The 19,355-nt window shown below is 46.2% G+C and overlaps 1 protein-coding gene across 2 annotated transcripts in view; it reads left to right on the top strand.

Annotated features, from left to right (window-relative positions):
- The window catches only part of KIF3C (kinesin family member 3C), a 38,699-nt gene extending 29,874 nt beyond the window's left edge, over positions 1 to 8,825 (top strand). The window contains exons 6-9 of one of the 2 annotated variants that reach the window (XR_015248947.1): positions 5,626 to 5,734; positions 5,912 to 6,084; positions 6,336 to 7,375; positions 8,228 to 8,825. Coding sequence is in view for 1 of the 2 variants with exons in the window: in XM_025927230.2 (XP_025783015.1) it covers positions 5,626 to 5,734; positions 5,912 to 6,084; positions 6,336 to 6,429 (376 nt within the window). In the remaining variant the exon portion in view is untranslated. Of the gene's footprint in view, positions 1 to 5,625; positions 5,735 to 5,911; positions 6,085 to 6,335 lie in introns of both variants that reach the window. The other variant, XM_025927230.2, reaches the window with a different exon arrangement.
- The last annotated feature ends 10,530 nt before the right edge of the window (positions 8,826 to 19,355 follow it).

The following is a 19,355-nucleotide window of genomic DNA, read 5'->3' as shown; positions in this document are numbered from 1 at the left end:
CTCCCCCTTTTTCTTTTTTCTTCACGATCTCTGTGCCACCACTAGCTGCGACACAGGTGAGGTGCCTTCCACTATCACAATGTTTATGAAAGTTACTTTGAAAACCCATTTTTGCAACCAGCTCCAGCAGGAACTGTTCTACATGTGTGACCTTTTATTTTTAGTTTCTCATAATGGACTTTATTTTTAATTGTATGGATAGAAAATTGTCCTCTAAGGGTCTGTATTTGACAATGTCTAGAACCATTGGTTTATAGTCACACAATTCTATTTGTAACTTTAGTTCTTGGGCCTTTGCGACCCCAGCCACCAGAGAGTCTTTTCATTTGTTTTTTTTTTTTAGCATTTATTCATTTTTGAGAAACAGAGTGAGACAAAGTGTGAGCCGGGGAGGGGCAGGGAGAGAAGGAGACACAGAATCTGAAGCAGGCTCTAGGCTCTGAGCAAGTGGTCAGCACAGAGCCTGATGCGGGGCTCGAACCCACAAACTGTGAGATCATGACCTGAGCCGAAGTCGGACGGTCAACCGACTGAGCCACCCAGGTGCCCCACCAGAGAGTCTTTTCAAAGGCACCATGGTGCAGCAGAAAGAGACTAGATTTTGGGTTTAGAACATACTGAATTCTAGTCCCTGCTCTGCCACTTGTGGCCTGGAAAAGGTTTTTTTAACCTCTCTGAACTCAAATTTCTTCACCTGTAAAGTCAAGATAGTAAATCGCCCTGCAGGATTATTGAGGTTGAAATGAGGTAATATGGGGGGAGGGGCTCCAAGCCCCAGAGGAGATGATCAATAAATATGTAATCAATAATCGTATATCAATAAGCCGATATTATAATTACAGGGACTCCAGAAAAGCCAGTTTGCCTTCATCCCTTAGAAGAGCCGCAGGAGGGCTGTTTGGTTTGCTGTTTTTGTTTAAAAATTTTTTTTTTTAACATTTATTTTTTTTTTTTTTCTTTTCTTTTTCAACGTTTTTTTTTTTTTTTTATTTATTTTTGGGACAGAGAGAGACAGAGCATGAATGGGGGAGGGTCAGAGAGAGAGGGAGACACAGAATCGGAAACAGGCTCCAGGCTCCGAGCCATCAGCCCAGAGCCTGACGCGGGGCTCGAACTCACGGACCGCGAGATTGTGACCTGGCTGAAGTCGGCCGCTTAACCGACTGCGCCACCCAGGCGCCCCATAACATTTATTTATTTTTGAGAGACAGAACGTGAGTGGGGGAGGGGCAGAGAGCGAGGGAGATACAGAATCTGAAGCAGGCTCCGGGCTGGGAGCTGTCAGCACAGAGCCGGACTCAGGGCTTGAACTCACGGACAGCGAGATCATGACCTGAGCCAAAGTCAGACGCTCAACTGACTGAGCTACCCACGTGCCCCTTGCTGTTTTTGTTTTAGAATTTGATTTTATATTCGGGCGCTCTCCAAGTTTAGAGAGAGAGCATTCCTTGCCCTAAATAGAATCCGGATAGTTAAACAGGTTTCATTACAGAGGCAAAGTTTACCTCAGTAAGAACATTCTCGGCTCTGGGTTGAGTCCCTAGATTTATTCACAGGTCTGTGACATCGGAGTTGAATCTGAAACAGGGAGAAGTTCCGGCCTCCCCAGGCAGGCTAGGCAGAGTGGAGAGCTGGCCTGTGGGGACAGAGGGACCAGATTGCGGAGACAAGTCGGGTTTGCTGTGGCAGGTGATTGGGAAAGACCCAGAAGGAAAACTCACCCTATGATGTTGGATGCCAGTTTTCAGAACAGAACAGGAAAAGGTGTGTGTGTGTGTGTGTGTGTGTGTGTGTATGTGTGTGTGTGTGTGTATGCTGAGACAGCTGATAAGGAGATTGGGGTCAGTCCCTAAGACAGAGCTGAGCGATGAGATTTTAATATTAAGGGGAAAATACTGTGATGGCAGCCATTGAGAGGGAGGGTCATATGAGAACTCTTAGGATCTGTCCTGCATAGAGTGATTGTGGGTCTCTGTCAGGAGGGGCGGATACATACAGAGCCAGGCCTCCCGCTCTGGGCTGTCAGCCACAACCTGCTTACTAGAGAGGGATCAATCATGGAAAGTAGGCCTGGGGCAGAAGAGGGCGTAGATGGGAAGTTTGGTGTCCCAATTACAGACTCCCCTCCCCCAGCCCCCTCTTCCCGCATGTCACCCAGAATAGCGCTGGCATCTTTATTGGGTCAGGCTGCCAGCTCACACGATGCACTGCTCCGCTCGCCCAGCCCTGTCCCCCTGTCCCATTCCCAGAGGCTGCAGCCTTCAGGGCGCGCTCCGCCCCAGCCTGCTCCGGGTGTTCTCCTAGAAACAGTACAGCATCCTAAAAAGAGAGTTTGGCAAGGTCCAGTTCGGAGTCTCTTCCTAATTGTTTGACCTTAGGCACAAAAGGCATTTTGCTTGTCTGAGCCTCAGGCTCCTTGTCTGCCCTGTCTACACCTCGGGAGATGACTGCAGAGTTCAAATGGGATGTGCAGATGCACCTTGTAAATGCTAAGTGGTTATGTTACTAATTTCCCCCCCTCCCCTTGAGTTGTGGGCTCGGCTGCCCACGCGCACGGGCACAGCCTCCCTGCTCCCCGGGGTTATGCAGCCGCTGAGCGAGCTGGGGCTTCTGTGCTTTCAGGCTTACCTGTTTTCCTCCTTCAAGTGGGGTCCCGCACTCCCTTATAGGCTTGCTAAAATGAACCACAGGAATGCCATATCCCCTCACCCTCTGCCGCAGAAGGGCGGGCCTGGTGCTGTCAGCTCCAAGGACAGGATGTCCTATCTGTGAATTACTCGGCCTGTTTCTTCTCCTCCTCTGTCTTCTGTCTGCCTTTTGGCTTTTTTTTTCATGGCTCGTTTGTATCCCTGCTTGAAATTAGCAAGTAGAATTGAGAATAAATCATCATCACAGCTGCCATGAGTTGAGCCCTTGCTGTGAGCTATGCTAAATCCTTATCGCGCTTAATCTCAGCAGTTCTGGGGGACAGGCAAGAGCTAGCTGAGCCGGGGCGCCTGGTGGCTCAGTCGGTTAAGCGTCCGACTTTGGCTCAGGTCCGATATCACAGTTCGAGAGTTTGAGCCCCACATCGGGCTCTGTGCTACCAGCTCAGAGCCTGGAGCCTGCTTCAGACTCTGTGTCTCCCTCTCTTTCTGCCCCTCCCCCACTCCCTCCCTCTCTCTCTCTCTCTCTCTCTCTCTCTCTCTCTCTCTCTCTCTCTCTCTCTCTCTCTCTTCTCTCAAAAATAAATAAACATTAAAAAAATTTAAAGAAAAAACGAGATAGCTGAGCCTCAGAGGTATTAAGCTACTTCCCAAGGTAATGCAGCTTTAAGGGGCAGAGCCAACATTCAAACTCAGATATGTCTTACTCCAAAATCTGTGTTATTTTATTTTAATGGAAATACTTTTCTTGATTTCTTTCCTATCTTCGTTTCTTTGTCTTGAATAATAAAAGTAATACACCACACTCATCAAACTGCTGAAAGTAAGAAGCCTGACATGCTGTGATTTGGCTAGGATATAGAGCAATGGAAGCTTTCACGTATAACCACTTTGGAAAGCAATACGGCAATATCTAGTAAAGTTGAAAATGCACACACCCTACAACGGAACCATTCCATTCCTTGGTATACCCCAGGGAAGTTTCTGAATATGTACTCGAAGATACCTGTACAGAAATGTTCACAACGGCACTGTGTATAGTAGATAAAAAAAAAAATCAACCTAGATGTCCATCAAAAGAATATGTATTTTATACACAAACACACACACACACATATGATGACATATTGCAACCTTAAAATAGTCGAATAAGTAAACTTTAATAATCTAATCTAGAGGTGCATGGATAAATCTTAAAAAGTTGAGCACACAAAAATGTGGTATGTTCACCACACAGTTCAAATTTTAGAAATAGGCATACAAATACCCATTTAATTGTTTATGAATAGCCACATATAAAAATAACAATAAAAACAGGAATGGCATTAGTGAGCACCGAATTCAAGAGAGTAACTAACTCAAGGGAGAGAGAAATAGGAGTCTTAAAAACTGTCTACATTTTCTTGCCTTTTTTAAGCTTATTTATTTATTTTGAGAGAGAGAGAATCCCAAGCAGACTCTGCACTGACATGGGGCTTGATCTCACAAATCTGGAGATCATGACCTGAGCTGAAATCAACAGTCGGATGCTTAACGGACTGAACCACCCGGGTGCCCCTACATTTTATTTCTTAAAAAAAAGATTTAGTTTAAGTATAACAAAATGTTAAATGATTTGACAAAGCTGGATGGTAAGCATACGTATATATTATTTTCTACGCTTTTCTGAATGTCTGAGATATTTAGATATAAAGTTATACATTTTCATTGTAAAGTTCAGATTTTTCAGAAAGGCATAAAGATAATAAAAGTCATCTATGATGACACCATCCCAAGATAGTAACTAGTAGCATTTTGTTGAATACCCAGACTTTTTTCTAAGCATGCAAACACGTCTCTTTAAAAACAAAACAGGGGCGCCTGGGTGGTTAAGCATCAGTCGGTTAAGCATCAGACTTCAGCTCAGGTCATGATCCTGCGGCTCAGTGCTGACAGCTCAGAGCCTGGAGCCTGCTTCGGATTCTGTGTCTCCCTCTCTCTCTGCCCCACCCCCCCTTGAGCTCTAGCTCTTTCCCTCTCGCTCTCTCAAAGATAAGTAAACATTAAAAAACAAAAACTTGGGGGTGCGTGGGTGGTTCAGTTGGTACCCTGACAGAAAATCAATTGATTTGCAAATATAAGGATTTGTCTCTAGATTCTCAATTCTTTTCCATTGGTCTATATGTCTGTCCTTATGCTAGTACCACACAGCCTTGATTACTGTAGCTTTGTAATAAGTTCTTTTTTTTTTTTTTTTGACAGAGAGAGAGAGAGAGAGAGAGAGAGAGAGAGAGAAGGTGCAAATGAGCGAGGGACGGAGAAAGAGAATCCCAGGAGGGGCAGAGGGAAGGAGGGAGAGAGCGTGAAGTGAGACTCACCCAAAGCGGGGTTCATGTTTTACCTGAAGCAGGGCTCGAACTCATCCAAAGTGGGACTTGAACTCACGAACTGGGAGATCATGCCCTGAGCCAAAGTCAGATGCTTAACAGAGCCATCCTGTAATAGGCACCCTGTAATAAGTTCTAAAACTGGGACGTGTAAGTCTTCCAACTTTGTTCTTTTCCAGGATTGTTTAGGCTATTTTGGGACCCTTGCATTTCAAGCCTGATTTTTTTTAATCATTTTTTTGTACAAACTCCTAAGAAGAAAAATGAAAACCAGAACAACTAATCATCAACGGTTTTGCATAATGTGTGAAATCAGCATATGAAGCTGAGAGCTGAAAGAAGACTGGATTTCCTTTCTTCATTCTAGCCCTTAATCAAACCTTCTTTACTGTGGGGGGAAAAAAGAACTGAAAAACACAAGAGTAAAGAAATCTATGCTTTCCTGTGTTTTGATAGCGTTTAGTTGTCCAGCTGTATTAGAACAATGAGAAGAAAATTCCTGTGAACCACGGTCTGCGGAGTTTCCTGCCTACTTGAATGATACTTAATTCTTCATGATGTCATTTTCCCCATGTTCAAAAGAAACCCATTCTAATATAGCCTCTTCCCCACAGCAATAACAGCCAAATGAAGAAACGGCCAACGTCAGCCGTGGGCTACAAGAGGCCTATCAGCCAGTATGCTCGGGTTGCTATGGCAATGGGGTCCCACCCCAGGTACAGGGTAAGAAGCTGGGAAATAGAAGGGGCGGGAGGAGAGAGGGTCCAAGGGAGGGATGCTCATAACCTTGGCGTGCTCTACGTACCTCATCACCTTCGCTACACCCAGTATTTACTGAGTGCCTGAGGGATCCGATCATCAGGGCCGCTGCTCACGTCTGGTCTGATGTTCCCACCACAGGCTGAAAACATAATGTTTCTGGAGCTGGATGTGTCCCCTCCAGCTGTCTTTGAGATGGACTTCTCTCATGACCAAGAACAAGACCCCCGTGCACTACACATGGAGCGGCTTATGCGGTTGGACAGCTTTCTGGAAAGACCCTCCACATCTAAAGTTCGGAAGTCCAGGTCCTGGTCAGTACCGCTATGGTCAGAGTGGACAGTGGACTTAGGAGGCATGGAAACCACGTGGGCTGGTTGAGGCTGAAGAGGGTTTGGGTCGTACCTGAAGGGCATTAAGGGAGGGTGATAACTGGAGCCCTGGGGGGGGGGTGGTGGGGGGAGTTCCTACAGCAACAGGATGAGGAAAAGGCAAGTCCTCACTTTTCTGTTTCCTGCCCTTCTCCAACCTCCCCATTAACCTACCTCACCCCTACCTTCTGCAGGTGCCAGAGTCCTCAGCGGCCTCCACCCTCTACCACACACGCCTCACTGGCCTCCGCTGCTCTGCACCCCACAACAGTGCTAGACCATGAGTGACAACCTTCAGTCAGGCTGCCCATCCAAGAGCCTCCTGGGCTGGGGAGCCAAGCCTGGATCATCTCACCTGACGCTCAGTGTGCGTGCGTGTGTGTGCATGTGCGTGTGCGTGTGTGTGAGGGGGTGAGCATCTGGCAGACCGCGTCTCTGCCTGCTCATCTTAGCCTCCTTTATTTAATTAATGTTATTTATTTGTGGAGCTCAGCTGTGGGGGGAGATGCCTTCACCTGAGCCTGCCGTGGCCACTGCATAGCCTCCTTTCCTTCTGACTTTAGACCCCCGCCATGTCAGACCTCAAGCTCCTCCCTGTCAGCTGCTCCCAGAAGGGAAGGTAGCCAGTGCCTGAGAAGAGAGTACTTTTTCTACCTGTCTCTCTCCATAATCTCCATCTCCTCCTATGCCGACGGTGAGCAGTTCTTAAGCACTTTCTGGGACTAGAAAAATGCTAGATGTCCACAAAGGACAAGACATGTCCTGACAGTGTCAGGCCGATGCTCCCAGGGAAAAGAGCCCTGCACTCAAGCGTCTGGACCTCAGACAACCTCTGCTGGCCTCTTGGGCTCCTTTTCAAGGACTTATGTGACCTCACCGACACAGCCATGCTCTTTGGCTTTGGCAAGAACTCATGGCTTACCAAACTCTGCTTCCTGGCCACCTTCCCAACCCTTGGATGGGAATTGTGAACCAACCAGTTGCTGCCTGCTCAGGACCTGCAGGAAATGAAACAGTAATGGGACAACATGGACAGTCATCAAAGGAAGTCCCTTCTCTGCGTCCCTTTGTTTCTGTTCCCTCTGAGAAGTAACTGGGGTCAACGAGTGATCAAGCCAACACCCCGTGTTTGAGACGCTGCCCCTTCCTGCTTTGGTCACTTTCCTCCGCAGCTGCCTGGATCCCAGTTCATAGTGGGAGCGATCAATGTCATTCTCCCCCTGGCTAAACAAAGGTATTGGAATCTGTTGCTTCCCCCTTCATTTATCGCAGGAGACAGGGACCCAGGCACAATTTATCAACCTTGCCTATTACTCCTGTTTCTGCATCACATTTGTTGAGCACTATTTTGTTGAAAACTGATCCTTTTTCTTTGCCATTGTATAAATTGGTCCCTGGGGAAGTACTCCTCGCCTCCCTTTGTGACATACCAAGATGTCTCCAGGTTATCTCAAATAATAAGTAAATTTCTACCAAAAACAACAACAAAAAAAACAAAACAACAAGAGAGAGAGAGAGAGATTAATTTTCATTGATTTACTTTTTAAGTGTGTATTTTGGTGGAGGAGTGAAGAGGCAATCATGAAAGAAACAAGTGGTTTAAGATTTCAAAATGCCCTAATAGGGGGAGTCTCTAGTTCCCAGAATTTGAGGATTTTAGTCATCGGGAGAACAGCATGAAACCGACCGAGCTGCTTGAAATTGGGTGAGGGGAAGGCGGTGGGGGGTGGGGGCTGATTACCTGGTTCTTCTCTTTCCATCAGGAAGTGAACCCTTCTTATACAGTTCAAGTTCTGCTGTAAGGACCAAGCTATGGTTTGGTTTAATCCAATGATGCTGTCATTTCTGCTGTAATTACCGGACTAGCTGGTTTGGCAACTCAATTGCCATTTGCTCCTGTCCTTCAAGGAAATGCCATTTTTCATCAGAGCCCAAGAGATTATTTGAGACTCAGGATTCAGATCAGAGGTTTGGCTGTGTCTGGGATGGGAATTGTGTGTAGAAATGCCCCAGGTGGCCTGGGCACAGGGGGACCTCCATGCCTACATTAAGTAGCCTCTCCCACTGACCTCTTTCTTGTTTGTAGATGAAACAGCACGTGTCACCCCATTCATCACTTGGACACATCGACTTCGCATTGTCTGGTCACTTGACCCTCACAGTCTTATAGCACAAAATACCCAGTCTCACCAACCCCAGTCTGAGGGCTGGGCCCTAGGTGTGTCGGACGAGGAGCTCCTGCCCGCAGTTTTGTGTACGTGTGTGTGTTTGTGTGTGTGTGTGTGTGTGTGTGTGTTTACCTCCACAGGGGACACTCAACACTCAGTGTAAGACATGCTGGGAACAGGGCCACCGGGGTGGTTGGATCTCAGTCTCTCTGTCTCTCTCCTTCCCTTTTGATGTATCAGACATTTGATTGACAAAGTAAGGGCCTTGACTGGGACCAAATTTCCATGTCTGTTGCTATGGTCTTTATTTAGGACAACAGTTAACGCAGTGGCTCATTCTTGTCACTATACATATGGCTATACAGGACATATGTAATATATAAATATATATATAAAACATTACCGTCTGTCTCCTTGGCTTCAGATGAGGCCTCTCTGTTGAGCTGAAATGCACCTGCAGCCCAGCCCTGTTCAAATTAACACAGTCGATAATAAAGGAATGAGTATCGTCACCGAGCTGGTTGCCTGCCTTCTCTTTTCTTTGTTCCTACTTTTACTCTCGTTTTCTGCCTTCTCTCTCTTCCTTGTTTTTCCAAGAGCGGTTCAAGGGTATTTGGAGCCCAGCTGCAGTTCCCAGCACCTTGGGGAAGAACCAGCTGCTTAGAAGGGACTCGTCTGCCCAGTGGGGCTGAGGGGCAGGTCCCAGGCTCTAGTCTGAAGTCCGTGCCAGAACCATGGCAGCAACTGTTTGTGTCCTGGGCGAACGGTCCCCACCCAGTTAATTCTGAGCTATTAGCAGATGTCAGCGCGGCCTAGATTCCAGATTAGCTGTCAATATCATTTGACAGCTCTGCTCCTCCATTGATCAGCCAGGAGAAATGAAAGCGGGCAGTAACATGTGTAAAGCGCACAGAGATGCCTGGCCGGCGGCAGTCGCTGAATTAAAAGAGTTTCAAAGAAGAACATCCCGATAGGCTCTCTTCTCAGGGCTTCTTTCCCTCCCTCTGAGATCGGACTATTGCTTCCCCGTAGCATGGGGGTCTTACGGGAAAGGAAAAGTAGTTACCTCTAACAAACACAAGGCCCCTGACTCCCAGGGGAGCGCCGTGGTTGGCCTGGTGCACGAAACGCAGCAGTGAGCCAGCTGGTTTGGCACAGGTGCTTCTCCCGGAGGGGCTCCCTGCCTGTGCACCGTGCTCCAGCCCTGAGCGCCGGGGCTGGAGTGGCTCTGCTCTTTGGGACTTGCCGGGTGTTGGGTTGGGTACTTTACACGTGCACACTCATTTAGTCCTCCCACGTGGGAGTTATTGTCACTGGGTTACAGACGAGATTGAAGAAAATTAACTGACTTGGGGCACCTGGGTGGCTCAGTTGGTTGAGCGTCTGGCTTGGGTTCGGGTCATGATCTTGGGGTTCGTGGGTTTGAGCCCTGCATCGGGCTCCCTGCTGTCAGCCTGTCAGCACAGAGTCCGCTTCGCTTCAAATCCTCTGTCCCCCTCTCTCTGCCCCTCCCCAAAATAAATAAATATTAAAAAAGAAAAAGAAAAAATTAACCAACTTAGCCAAAGACATGTGGTCAGTGATGAAGCTGGATTTCCAGACTCTAAAGCCCCTGTTTTTTTTTTCCTTTCTCTGCCTCCTCTCTAGCCCATCCACACCTCAAGAAAACTGGTAGGCACCCTGTATGTTTTACAAGTAGTGCAAGCCAAGGACAGAAGGGCAGACCCTTCAGACCCTGAACTTAGAGGTCCTATTTTAAAATCACTCGTTTCTGGAGTGCCTGGGTGGCTCAGTCGGTTGAGCGTCCGACTTCGGCTCAGGTCATGATCTCACAGTTGGTGAGTTCGAGCCCCATGTCGGGCTCTGTGCTGACAGCTTGGAGCCTGGAGCCTGCTTCCGATTCTGTCTCCCTCTCTCTCTGCTCCTTCCCTGCTCGCACGCTGTCTCTCTCTCAAAAATAAATAAAGATTAAACAAAAATTTTTAAATCGCTCATTTCTCCTGTTAGTAGTGGGGTCACTTGTGTGGTTGATGTAAGTGGTTTTCGAGAGCTTTACAAAACAGCCGAGGGTAGGAATTCTCCCTTGACCCTGACCCGGGTCTTCTGTCAACCATTTGTTGATAAAGAGGCTGCTGTGTTTCACTTCCTCCTCCAAAGCTGGGCACCTGATCTCCAGAGGGTGGGGTGTGTGTTAGAACTCTTGGCTGCTACTAAAGATTCATTTACGCTGGTCTGAGTGAAATAAGGACACAGCGAAGCGTGCTGATTTCCACAGACATGGAAATAAAGACCCCCAAGGGCAAGGACAGAACGAGTCCTCAGGTACAGCTTAGGACTGGAGGCTCAAAACACCACAAAGACCCTCTCCATTTCACCAAACTTCTTTCTGTGTGGGGTTCATGCTCTTTCCTCAGCTGGTCCAGTTTGTGATGTAGAAAATACGTCTGCCAGCCACTCTCTAGTTACACAATCCAGTCATCCGGAGAGACTCAGAATCTCAGTCCTGGTGCCAAATTCGTGGGAATGTGATGCCAACTCAGTGGTTTGGGTCACGTGGGTGGAAACGTGGTAGATGGACAAGGCCTCCACAATTTCTGCTACTGTAACCATGTGTATGGGGGAGGGATGGAAGTAAAGATTTTCTCGAGAAGGGGGGAGGGGTGGAGTGTGCTCTGTACAGCCAACATAACAGAGGTCCATGACCAGTGCATTCATCACCCATGAGGCCGTAAGAAAGTTTGCTCTGGGGGCACCTGGGTGGCTCAGTCAGTTAAGCGTCCGACTTCAGCTCAGGTCACATCTCACAGTTCCTGGGTTCGAGCCCCACGTTGGGCTCTGGGCTGACAGCTAGGAGCCTGGAGCCCGCTTCGGATTCTGTGTCCCCCACCTCCCCCTCTCTGCCCCTCCGCTGCTTGCGCTGTCTCTCAAAAATGAATAAACATTAAAAAAAATTTTTTTAAACTTTGCTCTGGGGGCGCCTGGGTGGCTCAGTTGGTTGAGGTCTCAGTTGGTGAGTTCGAGCCCCGCACCGGACTCTGCTGTCAGCACAGAGCCTGCTCCATTTCTTCTGTCCCCCTCTCTCTGCACCCGCTAGAGCTCGTGCTCTCTCTCTCAAAAATAAATAAATAAACATTAAAAAGAAAAACAACTTTGCTCTGGTATCCCAACTCTTAACTTCGGCTCAGGCCATGATCCCAGGGTTGTAGGATCAAGCCCCAAGTCAGGCTCCACGCTGAGTGTGGAGCCTGCTTGGGATTCTCTTCCTCCTTCTGCCCTTCTCCGCAATTCATGCTTGCTCGCTCTCAAAAAAAAAAAAAAAAAAATATTTGTTTTGGGTTCATCCTATTATTCTCTTTATTTTTCTTACAACGTGGTCCAAGGCTCACGTGCATCAAAATCAACACCCTCAGAGATTCTATTAGGTCAAGGACACATCAATGTGGTAGACAATATAGGTTGCTTTTCCAATATCCACTCTTCTAATTTAAAAAAAGAAATTTAATGTTTATTTATTTTTGATAGAGAATGCGAGTGGGAAAGGGGTAGAGAGAGAGAGAGAGAGAGAGAGAGAGGAAGCCACAGAATCTGAAGCAGGCTCTAGGCTCCTAGCTGTCAGCACAGAGCCCAATGCTGGGCTCGAACTCACAGTCCATGAGATCATGACTGGAGCCTAAGTGAGACGCTCAACAGACTGAGCCACCCAGGTGCCCCTCTTCCCTTCTATTTTACTTACAAAATAAATTTGTTCAAGGAGGGCAGTGTGCCCAACTAAAAATACTCATATTCCCAGACTCTCTTGCAGCAACAGGTGGCCATGGTCTTGGCTAAGGAGATGTAAACTGAAGTGGCTTAGGAATTTCTGGAAATGTTTTTTGCTTTCCGGTTATAGAAATCACCTGTTTTACCTCTTCCCCTTTCGTCTTCCTTCCTAGAACTCAGGTGTATCTCCTGGAAGTGCATTCCTTCATTGAACAACTCTTTATTGAGCACCTGTTGCTCATATATTCATTCCAGGCATGGTTCTAAGTGTTGGGAATACAACAGTGAATAGAATAAACAGAAGTGGTGCTTATGTTCGGTTAAGCCTCTGACTTCAGCTCAGGTCATGATCTCATGGTTCATGGATTCAAGCCCCGTGTTGGGCTCTGTGCCGATCGCTCAGAGCCTGGAGCCTGCTTTGGATTCTGCGTTTCCCTCTCTCTCTCTCTGCCCTCCCCTGCTCGTGCTCTCTCTCTCTCTCTCAAAAATAAACATTTTTTTAATTATATAAAAAAAGAAAAACACGTTGCATGTCATGTAGTGATAAGTGGGGTTGAGAAAAATAAAGCAGAGAAGGGAGACGGGGCGTTCCAGGTACTGGTTGGGGTGGGGTAGGAGGAGTTGCAGTTGTAAAGCCTTTACTAATTCTGAGCAAATTCCTGGTGGTAAGGAAGTGGACTCCAGGAGAGGAAAAGCAAATGCAGACTTCCTAGGTGAGACTGTGTCAGGCTTGTTCAAGGAGCAGGGGCCATATTGTAACCCTGAGGCAACAGGCACAGCATGTAAAGGCCAATGGAGTGGGGAGACGTGGAGAACCAAGGTCCTGATGGAGTTTGGGCTGCTGCACCAGCCTGGATCTGTCCACTTCTGGACTTATAATGGTAGGAGACAGGGGCGTCTGGCTGGCTTAGTCGGTGGAACATGTGATTCTTGATCCTGGGGTTGTAAGTTTGAGCCCCATGTTGAATGTAGAGATTCCTTAAAAATAAAATCTTTAGGGGCGCCTGGGTGGCGCAGTCGGTTAAGCGTCCGACTTCAGCCAGGTCACGATCTTGCGGTCCGTGAGTTCGAGCCCCGCGTCAGGCTCTGGGCTGATGGCTCGGAGCCTGGAGCCTATTTCCGATTCTGTGTCTCCCTCTCTCTCTGCCCCTCCCCCGTTCATGCTCTGTCTCTGTCCCAAAAATAAATAAACGTTGAAAAAAAAATTAAAAAAAAATAAAATAAAATCTTTATAATTTTTTTATTGTTTATTTATTTTTGAGAAAGAGAAAGAGAGCACGAGCGGGGGAGGGACAGAGAGAGAGGGAGACACAGAATCTGAAGCAGGCCCCAGGCTCCGAGCTGTCAGCACAGAGCCTGACATGGAGTTTGAACTCATAAACTGTGAGATCGTGACCTGAGCTGAAGTCCAAGGCCTGACTGAGCCACCTAGGCACCCCTAAAAATAAAATCTTAAAAAAAAAAGTATAATAATGGTGGCAGACAAATCCCTACAGGTTTAAACCAGTATTAGGGGGATTTGCCAGAAATCTCCATTTGAAATGAGCACCTCCAGGTGGTTACAGGGAACACTTACTAAAGTGTGAAAATCTCCATTTCAGCTATTTGCAATTCCAAGTCCTGGTCACCATGGGGCCTGCCCTTCAACATGTACCAGCACTGGGGCCATCGCCTGTGTAGACGCCAGGACCACCCTCAAGGATGATAGAGGCAGAGGGAGGGCACAAAGCCACTAAGCCACTCCAGGGCCCCTTGGAGCCCCTGGAGACCCTGTACTCGGTCACAAGTGCTACATTCTTTGGACTAGAAAACCAAAGTGATTATTTGTTCACATTCAAAGCTCCCACTTGACAATAAGGAAAAGTAGACCCAGAAAAGGAGAGTGATTTCCCAAAGTCACACAAATGGTTAGCAGGTGACATGGGCCTAAAAGGCATAAGGATTTCGTAGTCTGACACACTGTTTCTGTTTCTGTTGTGTGTTGATTTTGTTTTTTTTTATGTTTATTTATTTTTAAATATTTATTTATTTTTGAGAGAGAGACAGAGACAGAGTGCAAGCAGGACAGGGGCAGAGAGAGAGGGAAACACAGGATCCGAAGCAGGCTCCAGGCTCCAAGTTGTCAGCACAGAGCCCGTCATGGGGCTCGAACTCACAGACCTCGAGAACATGACCCAGGCGCTTAACTGACTGAGCCATCCAGACACCCAGGCACGATTTTATTTTTATTTTTTAAATTATTTTATACTCACGGAACCGTTGTAAGAATTGTACCAAGAAACCCATATACTCTTTTTTTTTCCTTTTTAAGATTTTATTTTTAAGTAATCTCTATACCCAATGTGGGACTTGAACTCACAACCCTGAGATCATGAGTCTCACTGACTGAGCCAGCCGGATGCCCCAAGAACACCCATATACTCCTCACCTAGACACTGTGTTCAAGTTTTGCCAACTGTCCCAAGAATTACTTTTATAGCAACAGGATTCTAACCCAGGACCACGTGTTTCACTTAGTTATCATGTCTCTTTGGTCTACTATCTAGAAGAATTTCTTAGTCCAGTTTTTTAATTAAGCTTTTTTTTTCTTTTTCTTTTTCTTTTTCTTTTCCTTTTTTTCTTTTTCTTTTTCTTTTTCTTTTAAGTAACTCTACACCTAACATGGGGCTTGAACTCACGACCCCGAGATCAAGGGGTGCATGCCCCACTGAATGAACCAGCTCGGTGCCACCTTTAGCCTATTCTTGACCTTTGCACCTTTCACATTCTTCGGTATTACAGGCCCGTTAATTTGTGGACTGTCCCTCTATTAAGGTTTAGTTTTGTCATGATTAGATTCAGGTGATGCACAGAAGTGACGCGGTGGCCTTCTTACCGTATCCCATCAGGTGGCACTTGATGACAGTGTTTGGTTTGATTACTGGTGACATTAACTTTGATCATTCATTAAGGCAGTGTCTGTCAGACTTGTAGCTTCTCCTTATCCCTTTGTAATTAATAAGCATTTGGGGAGGAGATACTGTGAACTATGTAAATATCCCACTTTTCTACGTTTCCCCGCTAGTTTTAACGTCCGTTGATGTTTCCTGCTTGAATTAATTACTGCTATCTGGTTGCCAAATGGTGGCATTATTTGTTCTGCAGTTGTTAGTCGACATTAACGTGAGAAACCATTTTCTCTTCTTATCTGTTTGCTTGTTTATATCAATGTGGACTCTTGGATTCCTGTTTTATTTAATGGGTTATATAATCCATTATTGTCATTTTTTTTTTTAATTTAAATTCAAGTTAGTTAACATATAGTGTAGTATAGGTTTCAGGAGAATTCAGTGACTCATCCCTTACATGTAACACCCAGTGCTCATCCCAACAAGGGTCCTTCACCCATTTAGCCCTCCCCCCCACCCACCTCCCCTCCTGCAACCCTCAGTTTGCTCTCTGCATTTAAGAGTCTCTTATGATTTGCCTCCCTGTTTTTATCTTATTTTATTTTTCCTTCCCTTCCCCTATGTTCATCCATTTTGTTTCTTAAATTCCACATGAGTGAAATCATGATATTTGTCTTTCTCTGATTTATGTGGCTTAGCATAAGTTCTAGTTCCATCCATGTTGTTGCAAATGGCAAGATATCGTTCTTTTTGATCACAGGGTAACATTCCACTGTATATTTATACTACATCTTTTTTTTAATGTTTAGTTTTGAGAGAGAGAGAGAGAGAGCGCGCAAGCAGGGGCGGCATGGAGAGAGAGAGACAGAGGATCCAAAGCGGGGCTCTGCGATGAGAGCAGCAAGCCCGACGTGGGGCCCGAACTCATGAACCACGAGGTCATGACCTGAGCCAAAGTTGGTCGCTCAACCGACTGAGCCACGCAGGCGCCCTCTGCATCTTCTTTATACATTCATCAGTCGATGGACACTTGGGCTCTTTCCATAATTTGCCTCTTGTCGATAGCGCTGCTATCAACATTGGGGTGCATGCGCCCTTTTGGATCAGCATTTTTGTCTCCTTCTGATAAATACCCAGTGGTGCAGTTGCTGGGTCTTAGTGTAGTTCTACTTTTAATTTTTTGAGGAACTGAATACTGTTTTCCAGAGTGGCTGCACCAGTTTGCGTTGTCACCATAGTTCAAATATTCCCCTTTCTCGAATTCTTGCCAACATCTGTTGTTTCCAGAGTTGTTAGTGTTAGCCATTCTGACAGGTGTGAGGTGGTATCTCATTGTGGTTCTGATTTGTATTTCCCCGATGATGACTGATGTTGAACATCTTTTCATGTGTCGGTTGGCCATGTGGATGTCTTCTTTGGGGAAGTGTCTATTCATGTCTTCTGCCCATTTCTTCGCTGCATTATTTGGCTTTTGGGTGTTGAGTTTGATAAATTCTTTATAGATTTTGGATACTAACCCTTTGGATACGTCATTTGCAAATATCTTCTCCCATTCTATCGGTTGCCTTTTAGTTTTGCTGATTGTTTCCCTCACTGATGTAGAAGTTTTTATCTTGATGAGGTCCCAATAGTTCATTTTTGCTTTTGTTTCCCTTGCCTCTGGAGACATGTCTAGTAAGAAGTTGCTGCAGGCAGGGGCACCTGGGTGGTTCCGTTGGTTAAATGCCCGACTTTGGGCATTGGTGGTTCATGGTTGAGGCCACACTTTGGGCTTGGGTCTCTCATTGCAGAACCCCCTTCGGATCCTCTGAATCTCACAGGTTCATGGGTTCAAGGCCTGCATCAGGCTCCACACTGACAGTGTGGAGCCTGCTTAGGATTCTCTCTCTTTCCCTATCTATGCCCCTCCCTCACTTGCACTTTCTCTCTTCCTCAAAAAGAAATAAACTTAAAAAAAGAAAAGGAAGTTGCTGCAGTCTGCAGTCGAAGTCAAAGAGGTTGCTGCCTGTGTTCTCTAGGATTTTGATGGTTTCCTTTGTTGTTGTTGTTGTTGTTGTTGTTGTTTTATAGCAAGCTCTATGCCCCCCCTGGGACCCGAACTCACACCCCAAGGATCAAGAGTTGCATGCTCTACCAACTGAGCCAGTCGGGCGCCCCTGTCATTATTTGTTTTGATGCTCAAATTATCCCAGATTTAGTCAGTGGTAGTGCCTTCAAGCTGGCTTCTGTGTTCTTTTGAAATCTTTCCTTTCTTCTATAAGCACTTCCTTACTTTACGGCACAAAAAAAATGTTCCAGACTCATCCAAGAAGGCCCAATTCGTTTTAGTGACAAATAGTGCCCTCATTGCTAATGGTAGTCTATTACTCCCAGGCTCTCTCAGTGGACAGAGCTTGGAAATATACATGTTGCATTCACACACTCGTTCATTCACATACGTTTTACAGCTGTATTTACATCTACCTATCTAACCATGAGTGCTCTGAGTGCTCTACTGATTTACTACATTTTTGACCCAGGGTTTGTTTTGGGGTTCCCATTTTTCATATTTATAACTCCTTTCCCTGACAGTTGAGACCCCTGGCTCCCATTAAACTCAATGTATTTATTTGTTGCCCAATTTCCTTGTATGTGGCCAATTTCTTGACCCCCCCCAGGACTGCCACCATTTGTTAGTTGTCAGTTCCCCTCCTCATGTGGGTGCCAGCCTTTGCCAGCCCCTGCTCTGCACAGCCATGCCTGAAGGCTTTTTGACTGAATTTCTTTTTAAAAACTTTCTTTAATGTTTATTTTATTTTTTGAAAGAGAGAGAGCACAAGCAGGGGAGGGACAGAGAGAGAGGGAGACTGAGGCTGACTCCAGCCTCTGAGCTGTCAGCACAGAGCCCTACGCGGGGCTCAAACTCTCGAACTGAAAGATCATGACCTGAGCTGCAGTCAGACTCTTAACTGAGTGAGCCCCCCAGGTGCCCCAGCTTTTTGACTGAATTTCTAAAGGAAAGGAGGGGGAAAAGGTTGAAGAGGGCAGAGACACATTGTATTTGAAGCAGGAATCCTCTATCTTACATCGCTTTCCATGTGCTGCAGCAAATTTAGAAAAGTAGGAGACGAGAAGAGAAGGGATGTGAACTGTCCCTACTCCAGGGGTTTATAGATAGAATAGTCCAGAAGAAATTCTTTGTGAATGTTAAGAGCAGAAAGCCAGCATGCTCATCACCCGTGCTACTCACACATCTGGCTTCCAGCTGCTATCTGTCCCTGTTGGTGAGGTAGCTATATCAGGGACCCTTCCCTGTGTGCTCCCAGGCAAGTCAGTCCACATCCTGGGCCTCAGGCACCTCGTAGAAAAGGTCAAAGTGATGACCTTTCCTCTCTCACCAGCAGCTACTGATCATAAGAGACACTAGAGAAGTTTATGAAGAATAGAGAACCCTATAAATGTGAGGTGTTATTATGGTTGTATTAGTTACAATATAAGATCAGCTACCTAATGGCAATCCAAAATAATTGGGGCTTAAACGAATAGAAACTCTCGCACATAGTAATATGGGTATGAATGGACCAGCGCTGGCTCGGGACTGTTCCGTGGGATTAGAGACCTATGTCCTTGCACATTGTTGTTTCAACCAAGACACTCACGACCACATCTGTATTCCAGTCATCGGAAAGGGAGAAAAGAAGTAGAGGACACTTCCTGTTCCTTTATGGGAACCTGGAAGTTGCATACCCCTGTTGGCCAGAACTTTATCACACCTCCCTTCAAGGTGGAAATCCATGTCTTTATTCTGAGTGGGTAATTATCAGGGATTTTATTATGGTACTATTTTATGTATCGGTCCTGTTCCTGTTCACAGGATATGTCAGGATTCTTTTTTTTTTTTTTTTTTTTTTTAAGATTTTATTTTTAAGAAATCTCTACACCCAACGCGGAACTTGAACTCAATCCCAAGATCATGGGTCGCACGTTCCACCAACTGAGCCAGCCAGGCATTCCTGCCCTATACTCTTTGGGCTTTTCATGATGGCCTCTGCAAAGTCTAGGTGGGTCCTTGCTGGGAAGAGCAGAGTCAAGGTCTGCAGGTGTTAGACCTTATACAATCTGGGGGAGGGGGAGAAGAGTCCTTATTAAGAAAAAGAATGAATATTATGAAACAAAATTAGATATCCAAGTCAATATTTGAAGGGCACCTGGTGGCTCACTTGGTTGAGCTTCAGACTCTTGATTTCAGCTCAAGTCATGATCCCAGGGTCATGGGATCAGGTTCATGCTGAGCTCAGAGCTCTCTCTCTCTCCCTCTGTCCCTCTCCGCTGGCTTGCGCTCTGTCTCTCCTAAAAAAAAAAAAAAAAAAAAAAAAAAGTTAATATTTGTTTGGAATGAGAAAATAAATCACAACATAGG

The sequence above is a fragment of the Puma concolor genome, chromosome A3 (assembly GCF_028749965.1).
Source record: "Puma concolor isolate L17-30 chromosome A3, mPumCon1.1.hap2, whole genome shotgun sequence".
In the NCBI taxonomy this organism is placed as follows: domain Eukaryota; kingdom Metazoa; phylum Chordata; class Mammalia; order Carnivora; family Felidae; genus Puma; species Puma concolor.
The sequence above is the reverse complement of the archived record's forward strand: the minus strand, read 5'-3'. Positions and strand labels throughout refer to the sequence as shown.